Here is a 16,790-nt window from a genome sequence, read left to right as displayed (position 1 = left end):
ACCCACTGTACGAACGAATATAAGAAAATTAGCATCTTGAAAAACTTCTAAGCAAGGCAACGGCTTCTGTAGCGCCCTCTTTGCCACCGGCCCCTACCTAGTTTCCATACGAACGCGGAAATCAGACGAGCAGCACTCCACGCAGGAAGTTGTTCTCCGTCACTTCCGTCCTTCACCTCAGAGTCGGTGTACCTTTTACTCTCACTTCGGCTGAAGCAGTCGGCGGATGAATTTTGGGCCAATGAGGCCGCCGTTAGAGGGGCGTGGCAACGCACCCGCGTTCTGGCCGATACTGGTCACGTGCGGGCAGCCGGGGAACTTAGAGCTACCATGGGCCAGCCGGGGACTTTGAACCTCAATAACGAGGTGAGCACCGAGGTCTAGAAACCTGTGGGACTGACCTTTAGGTCCCTCAGAACAGCTCTGCTGCGGCTTTTTGAAGGACCTGGGCGAGGCGGGAGTCAGGCGAGTTTTCCGGAACTCAGAGACTGACAACCGTAACTCCCCACCCCCACCTTCCTACCCCCTGGTTTCTAGGTGAAGTGTCTCTGGCCTTCAGTCCTCGTGAGTTTTTATTTGTGGTACTTTGGGAAGATCATTTAATCTCTTTATTCAGTGTCCATCTGTAAAACGAAGCTCATGATAGTACCTTCCCCAGCAAGGCTGGAGTGAGAAATTAACTGGAGTATGTAGTGTTTGCACAGTGCCTGACAGTAAACTCTCAGTATATATTTCCTGCCTTTTGTTGACTGCAGAAAATGAAAGGGAGAGATTGAGAGCTGTAGCTTTTCCTAAGAAATTGTTCATCTTGAATGAGACCGTATCATTTATAAGGATGTACGCTTGCTCAGTACCTCATTTCGTCTTTCAGCTACTGTCCTATTTCTGTGCTTCCATTTACAGCAAAACTTTAATACTTGTTGTCCACAAGTTTTCATCTCTCCTTCTCTCTTAAATCTAGTCTCATCAGGCGTTTGCCCTCATCACCTCCACCATTACATGTCACCAGGTTACCATTTCTGTCATTTTCCCCTTTCTAGTATCTGCTTCTATTCAAGGAAGTCATAGTCATCAAAGACTTAAAGTAAGCTGGAAAAGCGGGGATCAGATGAGGACATCACAGCTACAGCAAAGGAAATTATTCGCCGTTTTTATTCAGTGGGTATATGAGTCTGCTGTGAGCAAGCCACTGTTCATATCACACAGTTCTGTAAGCAACCTGTTCTCAGGTAGGAAAGGGTAAGCAACATCCATCAATGATACAGGATAACACTCACAGAAAAAAGTTACGTAGTGTAGAAAAGTTTCCAAAGAGGGAAAGATGAAATGAGTGATACTTGTTCTTGGTCTTTAAGGGTCCTACACAGGATTGCATTCTGGAATTCGATGATGAAGAAAGAAAGTGTTCTAGCCAGAGGGACCAGTATAAGCGAGGAAAGAATGGGAGTGAGAAACCCCTTGGATTGTATAGTAGTAGGTAACTCTCTACTGATGAGAACTTGTGGGATAAAGTAGGAAATAAAGCTGAAATGTATTATTGCCTTACTACCAGGTTAGTAAGTCTTGGTTTCGCTTGACAGTGGAGAACAGGGTATACCGAAGAGGAGAACTCTTGAAGGTGTTTATATTGATAAATATATGTTAAGCTCGTGCTAGTTACAGAAAGCATTTGGTGGTCTTTTTTTTCCATTCGATTCCCTAGGGGGTACAAAAGCTCTTAATCGGAGTGATGTCCTTGGAAATTCACAGGAAATACTAGTGAACTTCCTGTTCAATTTCGAAATTACTGTGAAAGGAGTGGTGACAGTCATTTGCCCCACTCTTCACTTAAGGCTCTTTCTTTTTCCACTTAGTTTCCAGGCCTCTTCAAAACAGTTAAAATTTGGCCTTTAGGAAGTCTTCACTAATTCACCGCAGTCTGGGCTAGGTGTCTATTCTTTATGCAACCAGGATGCTTTCTACTCTGAAAACACTTGTTTACCTGTTTCTCTCTTTTGGTGTGTATGTCTGTCACCTGCAACATATGTGGTCTGTAACTGTTTGCTGGATGATTGAATGAACTTATCCAATTAGGAAGTTTATACATCCCACACTGAAGTAAACCTTACATGTTCTAATATGAAGGTAGGAAAAAAAGGACAGAAGAAAGTGGAGATGGTGGAAGAAAAGTGTTTTAATTTAAAATTAATGGGAGAAACACTACTAGGGAAAAACAGTTGTTTACATAAAAATTGAAAAACAAGGGGAAAAATGGGACAACCAATTAGAAAAAAAATACAGCAAATATGACAGATAAATGGCTAATGTATTACTATAAAATAGCTCATGGAACTTAAGAGAAGTCATCTCATAGAAAATTGGTAAAAGAAATGAATTAAAACTTCTTCATGGAAGAAATATATATGAAAAAGTTTAAATTCACTGTTATCTTTCTTATCTTTCCATTACTTTTCCATCATCACCCCTATCTTAGTCCAAGTTATATCTCCCAGCAGAACTACTATCCTAGCCTCCCAGCTACTTTGACTTGTTTTCTCATCTCATCTCTCTAGTATAGCTGGAGTGCTCTCTTCAAAACAAATCTAATCATGTGTTTCTTTGCTTAGAACTGATTTGGTGCCTTCCTGTTGCTTTTGGTCAAGACCAATCTACACAAAGCCAGTCTCCACTGTATACCACTACCCTCAGCGCCCTCAGGCTGTGTACTTCAGCCACACTGGCTTTCCTTCACTATCTAGCATAGCCTTCTCCAGATCTTTTGCACTTGCTGTTCCTTTTACCCACAGCTCCTTTTCCTCTCAGTACATTTTATACTTCTACTTAGTCACTTTCTCATGGAAATGCTTCTTGACTTTCATTTATTCCTTTTGTAAGCTTTTGTAGCACTGTTTACTTCTTTTTAGCATGTGTAAGAATTGCTTAATGTGTGGGGCATGTGAATGTGAGAGAGATTTCTTATGCCCTCAACCTGACTAAATTTTTGCTCACCATCATCTCCTCAGTGCCTGTCTGTTAAATGAGTAACTTGAGGCATCATTTTTATGATCCTTAATAACTTAAATTAGGTCTCCTTAACTGAGATTCAGGAATGAATTTCAGGGATCGTATAACTGCCTGAAATTATGTGTAATTTGTTGTGTTTAGCCTGTCTCTGGGGGAGGGTAAAATATAATCATAGGTTTTATCACATTTGCAAAAATTTGTAAATCTCTGGTATTATCTTTGGAATATTGGTACTCATATCTGTGATTAATTTGATTGGAATCCTTTTTCCATAATTTTTAATTATAGTCTTTTCTTTTAAAAAGTTATGTGGCCAGCTAATTTACAGTATATTTAATTTCCCAAAATGTCTTTTGTGAAAATAAAAGCCAGCTTGCAGACACAATTACTATATTATGCTAACTTTCAGTGTCTTCAGCTCTAATTCTATTTTTTTCAATAATTTTCCAGGGCTAAAGGCTGACATTTATAACACACTTCCTGGCTCTAGTTTCTTAAAATACATGTATTCTTTTGAAATAATGTAAAATTCTACCTTTACTTTTTTTAAAAATAAAGTATTACTTTCTACTTGATCTTATGATTATTTATTACATATTTTATCTTCACAAGCACTCATGTGGACTTTGAAGAGAGAATATTTAATTGATTTATTATAGCAGCTTCCCTAATCTTTAACATATTACCTTGTGTATAATAAGTACCATATACTTGCTGGGCAGATAAAAGTATGGCTAACTCAACTTGAATCACCTAATGTTAAGATGCAGGGGAGAAATCTTCTAAATGAAGACTTTTTTCTCCCTTTCCATTAGAACCAGAGAAGGGATGTACAATTGAAAACAACAGTAAGCATTTAATGAGTAAAGAATTTGGAAAACTAGAGCTGGGTTTCCTTCAGTCATTTGTTTCTTTAGGCAGCAGTGATATATAAAATCAGAATCAGAATGAAACATTCTGATCTGGTACTCTAATTCCACAGTAGGGCCAAAGGCTTCTTTATGAAACTAACATTATTTTATTCTTGATAGCAAATTATTAAGAAACTCACTAGAAAATTGCTTTCCATGTCCTGCAAGATAGTAAAGGTAGAAACTAAAATGCCAGAGAACAAAATGATTTGCCTTTACTTATTTGTAAAAGATAAGAATGTCAAGAATTGTGTTTGTATGTGCTTCTGAAGTTGCAAAGCTCCAGTTTCATAATTAAATATGTGATATATTTTAATAATTCTTTACTGAAGTAGTAAACTAGGGTCCATCCTTAAGAAGAGAACCATTTTGTTTGGTTTTTAAACAATTCTGGGAAGTTTTGCTAGGTGGCAGCATATGCTCAAGTTGTAGATAATCACCAAGCACTCTAGAATTTTAAAATTGTTGCTCATCAGAAATAAAAAGTATAATTCAGTAGTAAAGTATCATCCAAATGGCCAAATTAGAAGTCCTCTGTATCAAGCTGTAATTAATATTGTTAACTATGAAATAGTTCAAACATACGGAAAATGATATAACAAATGTCCTTATAATCTGTTTTCGGTATTTAGCAAGTGTCAATATTTTGCCATATTGTAATGCTTAATTCCACCCATCTTCTTTTCCACCTTAGAAGTATTACTCATTCAGTGTGTTTTCTCATACGTATTTTTTATAATTTTCATAACATTTACCCATATTCATACCCAGTGTATAGTATTGTGTTGTATATTTTTACACTTTGCATGTGTGGTATCATACTGGATAAATGCAGTATCATATATATAATTCAAAAAGTTACTTTTTTCACCAAACAGTGTTTTCAGGGTTTATCCATAATACATGCAGATTTCCTACATTGATCTAAAATTGCTTATGCTTTATTTATATGCAATATTTTATCTCTTATGCAACATTTTGTAAAAATGCTGCATTGAATAGTCTTGTGCATAGCCTTTTGCTATAGCTGGAGGTATGTCTTCTGGACAGATTTCTAGAAGTAGAATTTTTGTTAGGTGTTGCCAGAGTTTCCTCCAGAAGGAGTATACCAATTTGCATTCCTACCAGCAATGTATGAGAGTGCCTGTTTCCTCACAGTCTCACAAACAGAATGTGTTGTCATATTTTTTTGTATTTGCCAGTCTGACAGGTGGGTAATGAATAAGCAGAAGTTTTAATATATTCTAAGAAACAGAGATACACTCAGATTTTTCTTAGCACTGCAGGCTTCTCTAGAGCAACTAGCTCTTAGAATAATTGTTTTCTAATAACCATGGGTTTTTGTTATAAGTTAATTCATATGTGTAGCAAAGTTAGTACATTACCAAAAGAGGTTGGCTAATTGACTGGCTAGCAGATAACCAACTACGACTCATTTCAAGGTAACATTTACGTTTACTTTTGTCTGTGAACCAAAGTTTGCTCTCAGCTTTGTAGATCAGAAACTTGCTATTGTTGTCACTCCAAAAGTATTCTCAAAAAAGTATTCTCTCAAAATCAAATTCATATCAACCATAAACTTTTAAGAGACCATATAAATAACAAAACTGGTTTATTGAGAAATATATCTAATGTGGATACTAATGCTCACATTGTAAGACACATTCTTTTCCTGTCTACTGATCCACATGAGCTACTTGAAATACAGAACCACAAAAAGGGTTTCAGGTGCATGATTCAGTGTTGGGCTGTGATACATCTGTCCCCATAATTGAGTTATTCCAGTACAAATTGGAGTTCCCAGGTCTTTGAGCTGGGGAACCTTTCTTTGGAATCTTCTTGATTCAGACACTGCCAGCTTTTGCTCTTTGTGGTTCCCTTTCCTGTGTTTTAAGTTGACTCTTGCCCATATGTTCACATGGTCTTTTCCCTGTCAGGTATATTAGCTTTTTATTTATTTATGATTGTATTTTAGTACTGTCTACCTAAGAGTTGATCCAGGTTACATTACTGTGTTCAGATTTCTCCAGGTTAACTGAGGGCACCTCTATGCCTAGGTTCTAGGCGACACCTCATTTTCAGTGCGTGTATTTTGTGTGGGTGTGGATGTGTGTGTCTTACCTCTTTTTCTTGTCCTCTTTATAGATTATTAAATGCATTCTTTTGCACCTTGGAAGCACTCAGCTTGGGCTTATCAGTCTTGGTAATGATGACCTACAGAGTTTTGTCCTTCAATTTTTTTTTTTTTTTTTTTGGCGGTACGCGGGCCTCTCACTGCTGTGGCCTCTCCTGTTGCGGAGCACAGGCACCGGACGCTCAGGCTCAGCGGCCATGGCCCACGGGCCCAGCCGCTCAGCGGCATGTGGGATCCTCCTGGACCGGGGCACGAACCCATGTCCCCTGCATCGGCAGGCGGACTCTCAACCACTGCGCCACCAGGGAAGCCCTGTCCTTCAATTTTTGACTTCAAACTCTTACCTTCCACTTCTTTTTCATTTTGTCTCTTTCAGCACATTTCATTATGCTGCCTGTTTTGTCCTTGCTTACTTTATTTCTCTTTCCTTCTTTTCCTCCTGAACAATATTATACTCTTTTCACATTTCTAACAATGACAGTTCTATTTGCTTTTGGTTGAAGAATTCACCAAAGCATGTTGCGCTTAAGCAGTACATTGGCCTTCTGACAATACTGAGTGCTTTAGGCCTATTTGTCGACATCTGGGTTATCTGTCAACCAGCTTCATAATTCCTGGGTAACAAATGCATTGGCAACCTTTTAAATCCTAACTAAAAGGCTACTGGTAGCTGTTTGTCAGTTTTACAAAAATAAATTTAAATGCTTGGAGAAAGCTAGGTGTTTGGGGCAGGCAGTGTGAGGAAAATAAAAGTAATAGTTCCATTTTTACATGAAGTGAATATACTTATTTTTTTAGTATATTAAACTTAACAAATACTGGAAAAGTTAATAAGCTAGAAAAGCATTTTTTGGCATTGGCATGAAACTAAGTACATGAAGCATTCCCTTTGCTTTTCAGAATTCCCTTATGCAGTAATGACAAACATAGTACTTCTTAAATTGGAATTTTAAAATTGGAGTCTAGCTTTCCCAAGATTGAAATGTAACTGAGGACCAGTTCTGCCCACTGCAATTTATTAATTAAGTTTGGTTAAGAGCAGTTAGCAAATAGTATATAATCATGTCATGCACCTACAGGGTACTGCAATTAGAAATATTTGTTACTATATTTTAATGCATAATTTATTACTTGCTATTTATTTTATGAATGACTTAACTTGCAAAAAATGTATCATAACCCCCTATTATGCTGCTTATGAAATGTAGCAATTCATTTTTCCACTTAAACCTTGTCTAAATGGCTTTAGTTTATGCAAGTATGATTTTTTTTCTAAATAGATCTAACTTTGAAACAAATTTCAAAGAGGTTAACATATCTAGTGGAAATCTGATTACTCTACATTCTGTTATTATATTACTCTTTTGAAACAGTGAATGAACAAGTGAATATTGCTCCCTTTCTGGTCATTTGCTTAAAAAATATTTATTGAACACACTTATTGTATGCCATCTACTATGCTGGGTTTTAAGATGCAATGTTGAATAAAACCAGATATTTGACCTTCATGGAATTTATAACCTAGTGGGAGAAAGACACATTAAGCATAATCAGATTAAAAGTAAAATATTAAACTTAAAATAAGTGTCATGATAATTCTAGAAGCACTTTTTGACCCCTGAGGGAGGCCAGGGGACACTTTATTGAGAAATGACAGTTGGGCCAAAATCAGAAAGATAAGATGTTAAGCTAACATGGAGAGAAAGCAGTCCTATCAGAGAAAACAGCAGGTGTAAAGATTTGGTGGTAGTTATAAGCATGGTGAGGATGGAGTAAAAGATGGCCCATGTGGCCATTCTAAGAGCAATTGGATCTAAGTGTTAAAAAATGTATTCTGATTGAGTTGTGGGTAGCTGATTGGAGAAGGGCAGGAATGGATATTGAGAAAACAGTTGCCAGTAACTCAGCCAAGAGAGCCAAGAAGTCAAGACAGAAGAAAAATGGTACAATTTTAGAGGTAATTAGGAGATAAAATTATCAGGACTTGATAATAGATTCATTGTGAGGGATCTAGAAAAGAAAGCTACCTATAATGAGCCTAGGTTTATAACTGAAAGGATTGTTCTATTCCCTTAAATATGAAACACCAAAGCAGGGATCCAGTGAGAGTGAAGAACATGGGTTCAGATGTGAGTTGGAGTTGATTTTTTAAGCATACTTGAAATGTCAAGTAGGCAGTTACACATTTAGGTCTGGAGCTAACGTGGAGATCTCATGTGAAGGTAGGAATTTTCAAGTCATCTTTGTTTAGGTAGCAAATTAAAACTGTATACACACATAAGATCACTTAGGGCTAAAAAAGTATATCTTGAAAAGAAGAGCTGGCCTAATCAGTTCAAGACTGATTAGAGGTGGATGTGCCTTCACAGAAGACCAAAGTGGAGTAGCTAGAGAGAAAGCAGGAAAACCAGTATAGTATTCTGTTACGGAAACCAAAAGGAGAGTATTTCCAGAAGGAGAAAGTGTTCAACAGTATCAAATGCTGCTGAGACTTCAAGCAAAATGAAGTCTGAAAAATTCTTGTTGGATTCAGGGACTTGTAGACATCATTGGTGACTTCTAGAAATCATTGTGACAGCTTTTAGTAGACTGATGGGAATTTTTATGTGGCATGCAGATAAGGAGATGGTGAGTTTGAACATCTCTAAAAGCTTGACTCTGAGGCAGTTGAGAGAGGGTGCTCCTAGTGAACTTTGTACTGAGATGTTTTGTCTTTCCTTTAATGAAAATGAGTCAAACATGATTAAAGATTAGTGGAAAACATCCATTTAAGAGATTGACAATGCTAGAGTAAATGGATAGTTTGTAGTAAGGGTTATAGGAAGGCAGAAGAGGATGGGATCCAAAATACAGTTAAAAGATTAACCTCAGAAAAGTTCAGGGATATTTCTTATATTGTAACTTTATTAATAGAGGAGGATGGGTGATACAACTAAATTTACATTCATGGTAGTAGAAGGATGATGTTTCCCATCTGGTGTTTATTTTCTCCATGAAATTGAAAAAGAAGAGAAAGATGTTTTAGGAAAGCAGACACAGATTTAAAATAGTCATTATAAAGTGAATTGACCAAAATATATATGTATAATAGGATTGCTAGGAAGTGTAAGGACCCATTTAAGGTTAGTTATGATGAATATCTAGTAGATAGAATGCCTCAGATATTTCCTGGCTTTTGGGGTACTGTGATAAAAGAACTCAGAATGTTGTTTTTATCCAGGGTTCACTAGAGGGATTGCTAACCAGAGGGATGAGTTTAAGGTATTGGCAAGTGTTGATTATGTACCTAAACTGGATAAGAGAAGGAAAATTAAAAAGAGAAGAACTAATCATTTGAGAGAATGTATAGGGGTCAGTGAACTAGTGGTTCCAGTAAACTCGAAGACTGTTATGGTGGGTGGGGTTGAACAAGCAAGCTGAAAGAAGTTGTGATCTCAGTGCAGAGTATTTGAATTGATGATTTTAGAAGTGGAATAGTTAATGAGCAATGACTAGAACTACGTGTGACCATGGAAGTGGGTGGCTATGATAGAATAGATCAGGTCATTAGAAAGGAAGAAGTCAAGAAGTGAAGATATAATATTGGGGTGGGTTATTCAAGTAGACACCTACATCACCCAGAATAATGGCAAAACTTAGGGTGGAGAGAAATTGTAAGTTGGTTGCCAATATTGTCAATGATAAGGGGGTGAAAGATACTAATGAAGGGTAAGAGGTAACAGCTAAATGCAAGAGCCTTGTAAAAACAGAATGATGTTGATACTGTTATTTTGGCAAGAAGAATTTGAGGATTATGTGTGCCAAGCACTCTTGCAAGGCACAGAAAACATGTAAATATTGCAAGGCCCCTGCCCTTCAGGAGATTATAGATGGTAGAAAAAGACAGCCTCATGAGCAGTTAGTGACAGTGCAGTGGTAGGTGCTACCTACAGGTATAGTGGGAACTCCAAGGATGGAATGGTTATCTAACTGAAGAAGTCATTGAAGGTTTCACCGGAGCGATTATCTCTGAACTGAATTTCATGTAGTTCCTGAAGTGGAGGAGGGGTGAAGGATATTACAGGAGGAATTATAAGATGTATGCCTCGTAACAATGATAGATAAAACATAAACTCAATAGCATCCCATTGCACTAAGTACTATTATAACATGTGGTTCTTTATCATTGGAATATTTCTATCTCTTGGCCAATAATTCTGTTTTTTTTGTTCTTAGACCTCAGCATTGTTCTGTAATGGGGCGATTTAAAGTGTGTGTGTGTCTGTGTGTGTGTGTGTGCACCTGCGTGTGTGCCCTTGTGTTTTTCGAGTTATGCTTGAAATAATTTGTTACTGAATATAAATAAAAGGGGTGTGCTAAAAACAAGTAAAATAAAATCACTTTCATGCATTTGCTTTTGTTAATACAAATGCCCATTCAGTAAATTAAATTCCTACGATTATGGGTGAAGCTTTGTTTTAAACCACAAGTATTGAAAGATAAATGTGGTGGTCTCTGATGTCAGGGAGCTCACAATTTATTATGTTCCAAGCCCAACAAGATATAAGTGTAATTTAAAATACTAGCCACTGGGAATGCTGTGATTTTTTCTTTTTTTTAATAGGTTGTTTCTCCTAAGTCCTCAGACGCATATTTAGAATGTTGATTTCTTATTCCTTCACTGTTTATGGAAGAAGTTTGATTTCATCAAACTATGAACATAGTTAAATAAAGCTTTGATTAAAGTTGTAGACTTATTCTATAATATTAATACTCAAAATAAGGTATGTTTCTTCTTGAATTAAGAACCTCTCTAATTTTGGCTTTATTCCTTGAAGGTTGTGAAGATGAGAAAAGAAGTGAAGAGAATCCGAGTTTTGGTTATCCGAAAACTTGTCAGGAGTGTTGGCAGACTGAAGTCAAAAAAGTTAGTCATTTAAAGTCATGGTCCTATGACTAATAAAATGTCAAAAGTTGTCTTTATTCAGTATTTACAAAGTTTGAGGGTAGGACCTAGAGGAGTAATTAAATGTCTTACTCATATAGCACTTTATTTTATGTGTAGATAGGATCTGAGTGAAAGAAAATGTGCTCTGTCAGCATGTCCTTACATAGTTTGGACCATATTCAATTAAAATATATGATAAATTCTGTTCTCTCAAAACTCTTCTTGTGGCTTTTTCAAAGTGAAAATCCTTTGAGGTTATTCATGTATTTTATGTTATTAGAAGTTATTTTTTTAAGATGTTGATATAGTTTAACAAATCAAGTGATACCTTGAATCAGTTATAAAGATTTCATATCACCTTATTCCTTGAATTGATAATTTGAAATCTTTAGTACCTTTTGGAAGTGTTTATCAAAACATTGTGTTTCATTTAATTTTTTTGAAAAAATAATGTTTTGTATTTTTGGTATCACTAGTATTAGAGAAAAAGTGTGTTATTTATAGTTCTTATGTTTTAAGCATGAGTACTTACAAAGTCTTCAAATGTGTTTTGTTTCTGATTAATTTCTTGTTTTTTCTTTTGTAAATGTTTCATAAGATAGCCCTTCTGTCTGATATAATCGTGTATTTAACATCTTTATGTATTTATTTAATTCCAGAGAACAGTTGTCATTTAATAAAATTATATCCAACCTTGTAGCTTATGAAACTTAACTGTAGCTTATAAAACTTACATGAAATACAATGTACTATTAATCAATTGATTAGAAAGTATTATTTGGCTTTCCCATTAAGGAATTAGAAGGCAAACTGTCTATCAGTGGTAATAGTCATTAATGTAATACCTGGACAGTGCTTATTTTTGCCAAAAGCTTGGGTTTGTTGATGGAATTGGGGTATGTGTCGGATGGGGGAGAGGGCAGTGCAGGGTAACAGAATGTTTGTTACTTAGAGAGTTATTAAGCTCTTCTAAAAGAAATGGAGAGACTTTTCATTATGATACTAGTCTAAAATAAATGGTTTTTCTGGCCACATATTATAATGTGTCTTTTGCAGGGGTACCAAAGATGCACTGTTGAAAAACCAAAGACGAGCACAACGATTGCTCGAAGAAATTCATGCCATGAAGGTAAGAAATTGTGTGGATGTGTATATATGTGTGTTTCCATGTCTCCTGTCAGCCTGCATTCTATGTGTGTTTGGTGTTACTTATTTGAATATAATTGTGAGTTGACCAAGACTTATTTGTGTGGGTTTGTTTGGTGAAGAATGTAGCACGTTTAGAAAATTGTAATATGTTTGTTTGCATTATTCTATGTTTTTTTACTGAAGTTCTTAAAGTACTAGACTAATTTGAGTCAAAACTATGCCAAACTAAACTCATCTATGTTTAATAATGCTTCATACCTAAGATTTTTATTTTTACTGTAACTTTAGGCATGAAGTCTAAGTTAAGATCAAGTCTAAGTTAAGTTCATGCTGTTTGGTAATGTGGATGGTGATATTGGTGGCTGACATCATGCTTTGCCTATTGCCAACTCAATAAATTTTTGTGTGGTGGTGTCAGCATTTTATTCAGCTCTGTAGTAACTTGAAATAAAATTAGTATTGGACCAAAATGATCCGTATTTTTGTTTTTTTTCAGCCAAACTCTTCACTAGCATAATTTTTAGGTCTTCTCTCTGTTCTTACTTTGTGGAAACTTTCATTTACCAAATGACATACTATTAAATGTCTGGGAGACTGTTTTATTGCAGTACTGAAAAACAACATTTGGTACCAGCAATTACCTTAATTGCAGGGTCATTTTGCATGTTTGTTTGACTGTTACATTTTGGTAGAACTTCTAAGTTTTGAGATAGATAAAAGAGCAAGAGAAATCTCTAACAATATTTTAATTGAGTTAGATTATCAAAGCTTCTCACAATTTTTTCCTTTTGAAGGATGATAAAGTGTCCTATAAGACAGAGTTATCATCGTTAATCTGAATAGAAACTGATGTAGGACATGATTCTTTGGTGTGAAGTATGGTTTTTGTGGGGGTTTTTAAAGTTTATTTTCACAGGACTGTAAAATTCATGGAATCCATTTGATATCTCATAAGTTTTAATACCCTTGTTGTCTAGTCATTCATTCAAAATACTCTGTATTTGACTCTTAATTATTATTTGTACCACTTTGTATTACACATCATTTAGACTTTTTCTTTTTTTTCCTTAAAATTCCTGTGAGAAATAAAATATTTAGGGATTTTTGGTTTTGAGGATAACACTAAGGTAGGAAGTTATGGTTTATGCCGTTGTCTTTCACTTTCTCTTAACCAAGCTCCTTACTAAATTACATTCCTTACCTAAATTTTTCCCTGTAATTTCTTCTGAATAGTCATTTTTGTAGTCCTAAATTATTCAGAGGCTTTGAGCTACCATATAATTGCTGATTTTATTTTACCATGGAAAGGATGGCTTATATATAATAAGCCTATGTACAGTGTATCAGGAGTTTGGGAAGAAAAGGTATTCATTAATCTTTAAAATACTTCCCTTCCATAACTCTCAATAATGAATTTAATTTAGTTAATTAGAAAGAAAAGTTGTCCTATTTTATCTATATGTGAAACTTATTTTCTGTAATTCTTAAACCTCATCAGCAGTAGAAAATCAGACTCAGTGATACTTAAAGTTCATAGGTTTACAAGATTACTATGTCATGATCATTGTTTTTGTTTGTTTTGTTTCTGTTTTTCCTTGTGTTTATAAAAGACCACTGTGGAATTGTTGCCTCATATAAAGCTAAAATTCCTAGCCTGGTATAGTCCTTGAATTCATAAACTTAATAGTATATATATATTCCTTGAGTTAATGTCAGTGGTTAGCGTGATTTAGTTTGGATACTCTTCAACTCCTTTTGTAATGGTATTTAAAAATTGGATTAAATCTAAGTATAAAAACCAGAAAAAGAGTAAGTCTATATGTTTGCTTTCCTTACATGTCAAGTTTCATTCTTCATCCGTAGTTCTTTTACAAAATTGGTCTACTTTTCTAAAAGAAGCAAATACATAAAGCATTTTTTTTAATTGAAAGGTCATTTGTAATTTCTTAAGGGAGTGTTTATCGTGTACATGGGAGTATCAAAGAAATAGTCACAAAACAGAAAGCTCACAGTCTCAATTAAATTTGGAGAAAAACCTCTTCTTACTCATTTTTCCAAATGAATTTTTTCCTTGGCTTATATACCATTACATTTTTAGTCTTGTTCATGACATACTGTCCTATACTTGCTTTATATGATAATAGGGTATTTTGTTGCAAGAAGACTTCCTTAAGAAGAAAACCTGATATATTTTTAGAAATGGGAGTTTGTTTTTTCTCGCCAAGGGAAAAAAAATGGCCTGATCTTTATGATACTATAAAATGATAGATTCCAGTTTTATAGACTGTAATGTATAAATATGAAAGAAATCTTTGCTACCTTTTCTAATAGTATTCACACTTTTAACTTTGATACTAGTATATACACTGGCTTTTGAAACAGTTCCTTTTTCTTTGGATATTAAAGTAGCTTATTGACTTTTACAGATCCCTAAGTTATTTAGCTAGAGAAAGAGATGGTAAAATTGAAGCATACAGTGAAATTAATCAAAATGTCCAAGAAATCTTTTTCTCAACAATAAAGGTAATATAACTAGCTTTTATTATTTACTGCATGCCAGGTACTATATTGTATGTTTTATGTTCACTATCTCATGAAATAGATATTATTATCCCTATCTTACAGAATAGGAAACTGAGGCTTAGAGAAGTTCAGCAGCTTGTTCAAAGTCAAATAGTTGTTAGGTGGTGAACTAACTGTAACTAATTATAAAGCTGATACTGTTAGCTATTTCATGGTGCTGCTTCATTAAGATGAGAACTTCTGAAATATATCTAGTCTCTACTTTCTTAAAGATTGGATTAAGTAATATAATAAGCATGAAACTTGCCCTCTAGGAAAAAAAGGCCCAAAGATGTGTAACAAGTTTTCAGATTCTTTAATTCCTCACAGCTAAATATACCCAGTTACCTCTTTTTTGTTTTTTTTTACTTTCTCCTCTCTGAGGCCATTAATTTTCCTTATGCTGAATATTCCTATGCAGTGATAATTTGTATATCATGTGAGATCTTGCTCTGCCTGCTACCTTTTACTTCTCTCTATTTTAAACTTCTTTCACCTTTTGTTGCGTTTTTTTTTCTATTTTTACATCTTCTACTCTCTATTATTAAAAGCATCCTTTGAGCTTTATCAGCTGTTAGGATTGCCTTATCTCATGCTCCATCATGGCCTGTTTCTAAATGGTTGTCATTAGTGGATCACAGATAGGAAAATGGTGTAGATTATGATCTTTAGAAGCATTATATAAAATAAAGTAAAGTAATACATTATCAAAATAATATGATAACTACAGTTGACCCTTGAACACATGGGGTTTGGGGCTCTGACCCTCTGTACAGGTGAAAATCTGGGTAATAGTTGGGTATAACGTAGTGTGGGACCTCAGTATCTGTGGTTCTGCATCTGTAGATTCAACCAACCTTGGATTGTGTAGTACTATAGTATTTACTCTTGAAAAAAATCCTCGTGTATGTGGACCCATGCAGTTCAAACCCATGTTGTTCAAGGGTCAACTCTATATCATATCATTTGAACTTCACAACTCTAAAGTGGGCAAAATCTTAATTTAAAGGACATATTTAGACGTGTTCTAGACTGCACACACCCCTTGGTTGCATGTTTGTCATATATAGTCATATATTAATTAGAATTTTATGGTATTTCAGGTTGTATATGCATTTCAAAAATTTATTGAGATTTTTCTCTGTAATTTCACATACTATGATTCTGTTAAGTTTTTTCCATTACGAATGCTTAAAAAGAAATTTGGCGTAGGGTAAAAGATGGCTCATTTGTCCTGAAAGTATACTGTGTTAATTATTTGTGTCAAATTAACATTTAATTCACTTATTCTACTAAAGTAATAATATTAATACTATTGTTATTCTAAGATTGTAATTATTTTTGATAGTTTCATCTTTTATTTGTAAGCCAATCCAAAGAATCATATCATCAAATCAGACTCACATATTAGAGATCTTACCTAGAATCCAGCTTTACTAATAGTTTCAAAGATAGATGCAATCAGAAGGCATAGGTGAACATAGGAGAGATTTAGGACTCTCCATGATTCCATAGGTCCTTCCTTTCTGCATCAGACATGTACTTTCTGGCACAGAGTAGATGAGATCTTTAAATGAGGAAGTTTAGGTATTACCTAATAGCGAGCATTTAGATTTTGAAACTTATGCATTCTGTACCCCAGGGTTGTGTAGCTTACATGATATTCTCCAATGTGCCATCCCTCATAAATTCATAGATTCTGGGTTAGTTTACTGTAAGCATCCTTAACAACAGGACATCCCACTGAGAGCATTCATTAGATAAGGACTTTCCTCCTAACAAAAATCATTAGCATAATTACCAGGAGAACCAGTTATCACCATATTAACAAGTAGATTAAACTCCATCACCTACTTTTCCCTGAGTTTCTTCCTGGTAAGGGACGTGAATAGATCCCAAGACAACAGTTTTAATTCTTCCCCTCTCTGATTTATAATAGTATGTCTTTTGGCATTTTTTCCTTTTGTTTGTATTTCCCTCTAACTTTTTGGAATATATTTCAAACCTATAGAAAAATTGTAATGTTACAGTACAGTAATAATACATTGTATCATGTACATGTTTGTCCCTTTACTGGTGATGGTGAGTTTCAGTTACTTGGTTT

At 35.0% G+C, this 16,790-nt stretch overlaps 1 protein-coding gene across 1 annotated transcript in view; it reads left to right on the top strand.

Moving 5' to 3' along the window:
* The first annotated feature begins 297 nt into the window (after positions 1-297).
* Positions 298-16,790, top strand: part of SRFBP1 (serum response factor binding protein 1) — a 54,742-nt gene continuing 38,249 nt past the window's right edge. Inside the window, exons 1-3 of the mRNA XM_007449041.1 lie at positions 298-366; positions 10,866-10,954; positions 12,032-12,104. Coding sequence (XP_007449103.1) covers positions 331-366; positions 10,866-10,954; positions 12,032-12,104 — 198 coding nt within the window. The 5' untranslated portion in view covers positions 298-330. The remainder of the gene's footprint in view (positions 367-10,865; positions 10,955-12,031; positions 12,105-16,790) is intronic.

This window comes from Lipotes vexillifer, unplaced genomic scaffold, assembly GCF_000442215.2.
Source record: "Lipotes vexillifer unplaced genomic scaffold, Lipotes_vexillifer_v1.1 scaffold1124, whole genome shotgun sequence".
Taxonomy (NCBI): domain Eukaryota; kingdom Metazoa; phylum Chordata; class Mammalia; order Artiodactyla; family Lipotidae; genus Lipotes; species Lipotes vexillifer.
Note: the sequence above shows the minus strand (reverse complement) of the source record. Positions and strands in the feature narration are given on the sequence as shown.